This window comes from Maniola jurtina, chromosome 12 (genome assembly GCF_905333055.1).
Source record: "Maniola jurtina chromosome 12, ilManJurt1.1, whole genome shotgun sequence".
NCBI classification, from domain to species: Eukaryota; Metazoa; Arthropoda; class Insecta; order Lepidoptera; family Nymphalidae; genus Maniola; species Maniola jurtina.
In genome coordinates, this window is record NC_060040.1 from 727190 (window position 1) to 735764 (window position 8575).

An 8575-nucleotide genomic window follows, 5' to 3' on the forward strand; every position below is an offset into this window, starting at 1 on the left:
ACAAGCTGACAAGTGACAAAGACAAGGGAAGTTTTTGATTTTTGACGTATACCATAGACAAAGTTTTTTTTACTGATAGATCTTTTATTCAATGATCTCAATTAGTTAGTTAGTTTTACCTAACTAAATGCTTTAAATGATAAAAAATTCGACACAAAAATTACAGTTATTTTCAAATGATCGTTCGATATTTATGTTTCCATTTCTCTGTAATCGTTAGACAATGCTTTGATGTTGTATAAAGCGTTTTTGAATTCTCCTTCTTCAAGTCCTTCTCCAACGAAGTGATGTACGAATGCTCGTTTCGCGTACATTAAAGAAAACTTTTTGCAAAGACGTTCCCACGCTATGCGAATGGCTGAAGAGTTGGATACCATTACCACTGCTCTTTGTAATGCTGCTAAATCTCCACCGGGAACTGTTGAAGGGGGTTGATAATTTACACCAATCTGAAAGTAAAATCAATGTTGTTACTTAGGTAAACTTAAATCTAAATAGCGGTGATAGTAGATAAGTAGACAAGACATTAACATTCTAGTCCGCAGGTCGGTTATTCAATTTCGGGCACGCACCTCTAACTTTTCGCAGTTATGGTCGTTTTAAAGAATACCTATAAAAATATCACTTGCTATGACGACTAAGAAAAACATGAGTTTTCCATGATTTTCTTAAAAGTAATGTGATTTGTGAAGTCTGCCAATCCACAAAAAAAATTGGTTGTCTGTAAAGTCGGTTTACTGACGATAGTTGAACGTGACAACAAAGGCCTAACGTAACGCCGTACCTAACGTAACGCCGCATGAGTCATGTTTTTTCGTGCGTGCAGCCGGCTGTATCGAATTATAAGACGTTGCCACGTCAAAAACCCTTCTCATTCCGAGAGGAGAGCCATGATTAGTAGTGAACTGGCGATGAGTTGTGGCAACTTTGATCAAATGTAAAATTAACTAAACAATAGCTTTGGTACAGTTCCCACCTTAAACCCTGTTGGAGACCAAGAAACAAAGTGGACGGACCGTAAGCTTTTAATTTGATTAATAGCTGAATTAATATCGTTCGGATTAACATCTCCTCTGAACAGCAAACAACATGCCATATAATTTCCTTTCCTAGGATCACATTTAATCATTTGGTTAGCTGGCTCAAAACAGGACATCATCAGCTGATGCGTGGTCATGGCTTCGTGAAGAGATTTAGACGGGGAAACAAAAGGGGCAAAAGTCACAAGTGGAAAATGGATTCTCGGATATGGAATCAGATTTGTTCTGAACTCTACAAGCTCAACATTCAAAGAACCTTCGAATCTTAATGATGCCGTCATACCAGATACTACCTGAAAAAAATAAACGCACTAGTGAGGTAAATTATTAATGGCTGATTTTGTTCCAAATACGAGTAAATAAAACAGGAAACTGCTTAACCTGAGCAATCAGTCTGTTCAAATTTGTGTAAGTCGGTCTCGGTACATCTAGAAGTCTTGCTAAAATGTCATATAAAGCTTCGTTATCGAATATGAAGCAGACATCTTCAGTATCCATACAGGCATGTGTGGTCAGTACTGAATTATACGGTTCAACTATCACTGGTGATATTTTTGGCGCCGGATATATCGCGAATTCAATTTTTGAAAGTTTCCCGTAATCCCTGGCTAGACCATCGAGCAAAAGGGCCGTAAATCCTGATCCAGTTCCTCCTCCAAACGCTCGGAATATTATAAATCCTTGCAAGCTGCTGCATTCTTCTACAGCTAATCTGACACGATTCAAGGCTAAATCAATCATTTCTCGACCAACACCGAAGTAACCACGAGCAAAATTACTAGCTGCATCTTCTTTACCAGTTAATAGGGAGGATGGACGAAATAGATTTTTATATGTGCCGGTTCTTATTTCATCTGTAGGAAAAGAAATGAACTATTTTGAGATAACTACCTAGTTACATATTTTCATATTATAATTAACAGATAAAGTATTAAAGTGACTACAGAAATACCTATTGGAATTGGTTCTAAATCAACCATTATCACTCTAGGAACCATTTTACCAGCTCCAGTGTGACTAAAGAAGGATTCGCAGCTGTTATCGTCACTGGATACTAATATTCCATCAGGTCGTATGCCATGTTCAATACAGTACAATTCCCAGCATGCATTTCCCACTTGGACTCCAGCTTGACCTATGTGAATTTGGATTACTTCTTTCTATAAAGTATGAAAAAAGATTTTTTCTTAGATTTTGTGAATGAGACAGGTCGAGATGGCAATCGGAGTATGAGGCGGAGGGACGCCCCGCACACCCCCACGTCACTGGCGCTCGCCCACACCGGGTTAACGCGGGAGCTGTGCGGGTATGCAGGGCGTCTCCACCCCAATTGCCATCTCGACCTGGCGCGTACTATAGTATGTAGGTAATTATTTCGACACCTCCCACGTAAGTTGTTGTAAGCCACAAAATTGCCATTTTGCGTTTTTTACATAACAATGTCTATTTTTATGTATTTTATATGTTCAATTAAAAAAAATCCTAAAAATGTTGTTTTTTAAAGTACTTATGAGGCGTATAATGTTGTATGTTTCAAACGAGGACGACGTAAAATAGCATATTGACCTTTACAACGTTTTATGTGGGGTGAAGTCGCACGTTTACGCCTCGTATGTAACAGATACAACAGATCACGCCGGACTTCAGATGAAATGTTTGTAACTCAAGACACTGATATGTCACGGTTGTGTTTACATTTTTTTATTTCATTATCGTATTTTAGTAACTTAATAGTGATGCCAAGCTAAACTATTGTATAGATTACATACAACAATTTACGTCGTTGAGGACACCCAAAACAGTATTGTATGATGACATACAACCGTTTACGTTGCAGAATTATAATAAATTTTGTGTTAAGTGATACATACAACATTTTACTTCGGCATTTATTTCTCAAAATTTTGTTGTATGATTACATGCTATATTTTACGTTGCTATGACATTGTTTTTTTTCTTACATACGACATTGTATACAGTAAAACTATGTTAAAATTTAGTTTGATGGCGACGTAAACTCATGATAGTCAATAAAATAACTAATCGGCTCATCATACCACTAGATTACTATATAATTAACAAAAAAATCACTACTTCAATATATAATTTCAGAGCCTACCTTTCCAATAAATAGGTTGGTAGAACCTGCCAGGTGGTGGAGTCCAATTTTTTTACGGCCTATCGTCCAAAAATAACAAATATTTTTTATGATTTTAAAGCTCATGGCCAGAAAAAGGCCAGAAATGATACTGTAGTCTTCAGCAGATGCACCTTCCTACTGGCAGATCTCTATTGTACAAACACGTGACTTATGGATCTTTAATTTCGTTTTAAAGATACCATAGAGCGGAAGAGGAACTCAAAAGTATTCACGAAAGATCTGTCTGCTAAACAGGGCATGCTGATACGACAAAAAACTGACAACACCTCATTTCAGCTAAACTTGAGCTCTTGAAATAAGTGGAGAAGTTCTATGGACAGTTATACACAATACAACACAAAGACTTGTTGAAAATTTGGCTAAAGATCCCAGAGCTAAATTGACGGGACACTATACCCAAGATATCCCAGATGCCAGTTTATAGGAGATAAGTATGGCTCTCAAACAACTCAAGGATAAAAATTCGCTCGGTGATATCAGAATCACAGTAGAATTCCTGAAAGCGGGTGGCAAACCAGTACTTAAGGCCTTTCAGCGATTTTCCAATCTTTTTCCAAGGGATTTTCAATCCCGTCATGGCGATAATGCCGTTATAAAAAATAATAAGTAATGGTTTATTTGTTGCAATGTGGGCACAAAAGGTTAGTGAATCTTATATTCAAATTAATCTAGTTCATTGCATAACGAAATTACAAAGTTACAAACATTACTCAAGAAGATTCATAGACTCATTTCGCTGCTAAGCCATGTCTATAAGCTGTTGTTATCGTAAGTCATTATGAATCGTCACAATAATAAGTTCGATGACTTTCAGCATCCCTAACAAGCTTGATTCTGAAAAAGCTTAAGCACTATAGGTCACATTCATAAGCTGCGACATGTTATGCATAATATAACTGAAGGCTATTATAATAATCTGCCACTTTGCTAAGCGTTTGTAAACTATGAGAAAGTTTTTGATTTGGTGGAAACTGGGGCTGTATTAAGGTCGCTATTGAGATGCTGAAACAACTGCCTGTTCATACAAATGCTGAAATTGAATCCTGTACGAAAACACCATGTCAGTCGACATATAGGACCAGACTAGGCCAGTCCAATTGCAGTGACAGGTTGCACATTGAGACGTAATTCTCTGAAACTCTTTACCACTGCTTTGGAAGACGTCCTTATGTTTAAGCTTGGATTGGAATGAACTTGACATTAACATCAAAAGAAATTCACCTTCGATTTGTCGATGACATAGTCACTATGGCAGAAACTCTGGGAAACCTCATTAGGTTTCCCAGTTTCTACATTTACAGCTTAATGACCTTTGCAAAGTTTCACAACAGATGGGCCTGAAAATGAACATGAGTAAGACGAAAATTGTGTCTAATTCTTATGTCTCGGCCCACCCAGTAATCGTTGAGGGCTCTGCACTCGAAATTATAGAAAAGTGTGAGCCTGGAACAGGTACCTGGACCAGGTAGGTAAGTGCAATTTCAAGAAACAGGTCAGCCAACGAATCCGACTCGGCGGCAGTGTACGGAAACTAAATTAGTCTTCGAACAGTGCGTTTTACCAGTGATGACATATTATGGATCCGAGATAATATGGTCACATATTATAATGGAATTCATAAGAAAGTTCAGAGTCACTAAGCGGGCAATTAGATAGCTATATTTGAAGTTTCTCTACGTGATCAAATCTGGAATGTGGATATCGGTAGGAAAATCAGAGTAACCGGCATAAATGGGTTGCGAAGCTGAAGTGTAAATGGCCGGGGCACATAATTCGAAGGACCCATAGACGTTGAGGTCCCAAGGTGCTGGAACCTCGCACTGTAAGGCGCAGCGTTGACAGACTCCCACTAGGTGCACAGACGACATCAAACGAGTCACAAGGAGCCACTGGATTCAGGTGGTGCAAGACCGTGGCATATAGAAGTCCCTACAAGAGACCTATGTCCAGTAGTGGACTTCCATTGGTTGGAAATGATAAATCGGACTACACATACTACTATTTTTTTTAATTTTATACGACGTACACTGTTGTATTTAACACATACGATGACACTCAACCCGTTTTTTTCAGCGTAATTTGTTGTAAGTATATTATACAACATTTTACAAAGATGAAACACGCCGTAAAATGTTGTATGAACAAAATCTCAGAAATGTGAAGTATTTCTATGAATTATCTTTCAGAATATGTTAAAGTACTGTAAACTATAACTAAATACCGAATTTCACAAAAATATATTGAAAAATGGAGCTTTAATTTCAATTTATATCTTTAAAACGCTCTACTGAAAAGTTGTAGTTTTGGGGATACAACAACTTACGTGGGAGGTGTCGATTTAATTGGTAAATCAATGAAACTTACTTTACCCATTTTTTTACGGAGAATTTGAGCTAAAATTAACTAGAATTTAAAAAACATGTTTTACGAGTTCGTAAACTAGTTACATATTTTATTGTTGTGATTTTTACTGATTAAAATCCATTTTAATCATGATAGTGATTTTAATAGTTTTATTTATTTTGTAATGTGTTAATATGACATGACTGATGAGCAAGGGATAGTTTTGACGTGGTTTTGACATCAATAGTGTCATCAATCATCAATATTATTTTAATTATAACTTTAGTAAACAAGTTGGCTGACGAATTTGAATTTCGTTGAAAACTTTCTGTGACTTGTAAGTTAATATTACTATTCATTCAGATATTTCATTTTAACTTATCATATTATCTAAAATAAGCTATAATTGTCTAAATGATATGCCCGCTCTCTGTTAAACTTGAGTGCAAAGCATAAAGTGCAAATAAATATTATTCATTGATAAACGTGAATCTATTATTCTAAAGTTACCCACATTGACCAATGATTAAAATCACAGATTAGTAATAAAATTCAAAACTGACAGACGGCATTACTGACTGACATTGACATTATTTATTGTCTATGGCTCGTATTTCATTTTGGATGGGATGCACTCTATAAATTCAGTTTTTTTTGGTTTTTTGTACTGCAATTGGTTAAAATAGTTCATAAAAATAATTTCAGCAAATCAACATTGAAAGTTTGATTAGGAAAGTTATTTATGGTTAGAAAACATACTGTTGAATTGTTAATTTGTGGGAATTATTAAAAACAGATGTGAGATGGAACTAATATCGAAGTAAACAAGTGGAACGAATTGTTTATTTTTAGCTTTTATCTATTTATACTGCTGATAAGAGGTACAGCTTCACACAATCTTAAAGCCGGTAAGTGTGAGAAAAGATGAATTTCGCTGGAAAAGTAGTTATTGTTACTGGTGCAAGTTCTGGAATCGGCGCCGCTACAGCCGTATTTTTATCGAAACTCGGCGCTAAGCTATCACTGACCGGACGAAATGTGGACAATCTACAAAAGGTTAATAAGGATTGCGAGAAAGCGTCATCTACGTTTCTAGTGCCTGCGGATTTGACGAAGGAAAGTGATATTGAAAAGATAGTCAAAAACACAGTCGATCATTACGGAAAAATCGATGTTTTGATCAACAACGCCGGCATAATAGAAACTGGAACCATCGAGAACACTTCTTTAGCTCAATACGACCGCCTTATGAACACCAATGTACGCTCAATATACTATTTAACCATGCTAGCTGTACCACACTTGATAAAAACAAAAGGCAATATCGTAAATGTATCCAGTGTGAATGGTATCCGATCTTTCCCTGGTGTGTTGGCATACAACGTGTCTAAAGCATCAGTCGATCAATTCACTAGATGTGTGGCTTTAGAATTAGCTTTGAATGGTGTAAGGGTTAATTGTGTGAACCCTGGGGTCATTTTAACGGAGTTGCAAAGACGTGGGGGGTTAAGCGAGGAACAGTATGCAGCATTTCTGGAGAGGACAAAAGAGACCCATGCTTTAGGCAGGCCTGGCAAGCCTGAGGAAGTTGCAGCAGCTATAGCTTTCTTGGCTAGTGATCTAGCCAGCAATATTACTGGTGCAAGTCTTCCAGTAGATGGTGGACGTCATGCTATGTGCCCTCGCTAAAGATATATTCTTTAAGTACTGTAATGTACTTACAAGTATAATGCGTCCAAACTAGAATAGGAAAGCCAACAACCTTTATCTATCAACTGTCACTTTAAAAATACGATTTTCAAGGAAAATAATTTGCATGATATGTAATAATCTGTTTCTACATCTATACTCTATCCATAGAGAGATGTTAGTATAAGTCTCTCTCTTTTACACTTGTCATTTGTATGGGATTCCATACAAAAACAAGAAAATCAGTGGGTGTTAACCATTTTGTGTCATCAACCAGTCACCAATGAAACTATGCTTTCTGTACTTACTCTATTAGAGAAGCTAAGTTATCAAAACTGATTTGAAATTCAATTCAAAAACAGTTTCTTTTGTGACTGATTGGTGACTCAAAATGGTTAACACCCACTCAGTTGTCTTTGTCATTATTTTGTGTGAAATTACATAAGAGAGAGAGAGCTCTTTTTTAACTAACTTTTCTCCATGGATATAGAAAAGTCTTATCAAAATGTACTAAATTTAAGATATACCAAATTAATATGGCGGAAATTCAATCCTATTCTTAGTATGGACACATTATAATGTATTTAACATTGTTCGTGCCATGAAAACTAAAGTGCCTTTATTTTTATATTAAGTGTAATTAACAGAATACGTTTTTATACTTGTTGTAAGGATACACCTTCGAAGTTGTTTTACACTTTTATAGCATTTACTTTCATTTGGTTTGATATAATATTATTATACAGATTTAAAAATTTAAATAAGAGTCTATTGTAGCTTTTGTTTTGTTTTTTTTAATAAATAAAGAAAGGATATTTTAAATATGGATTTATCATTATTTGATACAAGGTTGTTTATTAATGGGGAAAATTAATCTTTATGATTTACCTAAGTGCAAGAAAAAAAATCTTACATTTTTATTGAGCAAGAGCACTATTGCATAAAATAAATCATAAGATTAATTAGTTTTATACATAAAAGTTTACAGGTCATAGATATAACACTGCAGGTCATAGATTGCTCTTTTCAAAGATTTGATTTATAATCCATACTATTAATATTACGAATGCGAAAGTGTGTTTGTCTGTCTGTCTGTCTGCTACCTTTTCACTGTCCATCAGTTTAACCGATTCTGACGAAATTTGGTACACGGTTAGCTTATATCCCTAGGACGGACATAGGTTATTATCCTGGAAAATCAGAGTTCCCACGGGATTCCGAAAAACCCATCCGCTAAAGCAATTTGAAATTTGGTACGAGGTAGCTTGCGTGCCTGTTATTGGCATAGGCAACTTTTTATCCCGGAAAATCAAACAGTCCCCACGGGATCTTTAAAAACCTA

At 36.0% G+C, this 8575-nt stretch overlaps 2 protein-coding genes across 3 annotated transcripts; one reads left to right on the forward strand and one right to left on the reverse strand.

Moving 5' to 3' along the window:
- Positions 1 to 95: 95 nt before the first annotated feature.
- On the reverse strand, positions 96 to 5766 carry LOC123870439 (tubulin alpha chain-like). Of its 2 annotated transcripts, none has more exons than XM_045913744.1 (5): positions 5566 to 5766; positions 1993 to 2200; positions 1422 to 1894; positions 977 to 1351; positions 96 to 449 (listed from the first exon to the last, which is right to left on the reverse strand). In XM_045913744.1, exons 1-5 carry the CDS (start codon positions 5572 to 5574, stop codon positions 192 to 194), a joined length of 1323 nt encoding a protein of 440 aa, XP_045769700.1. In that variant the 5' UTR covers positions 5575 to 5766; the 3' UTR covers positions 96 to 191. The 2 variants fall into 2 exon arrangements, with proteins under 2 accessions (XP_045769700.1, XP_045769701.1); XM_045913745.1 differs by having other exon boundaries at positions 97 to 449; positions 977 to 1333.
- Positions 5767 to 6163: 397 nt separating this feature from the next.
- On the forward strand, positions 6164 to 8014 carry LOC123870441 (3-oxoacyl-[acyl-carrier-protein] reductase FabG-like). The gene has a single exon (XM_045913751.1). The coding sequence runs from the start codon at positions 6469 to 6471 to the stop codon at positions 7231 to 7233; it is 765 nt and encodes a 254-aa protein (XP_045769707.1). The 5' UTR covers positions 6164 to 6468; the 3' UTR covers positions 7234 to 8014.
- The last annotated feature ends 561 nt before the right edge of the window (positions 8015 to 8575 follow it).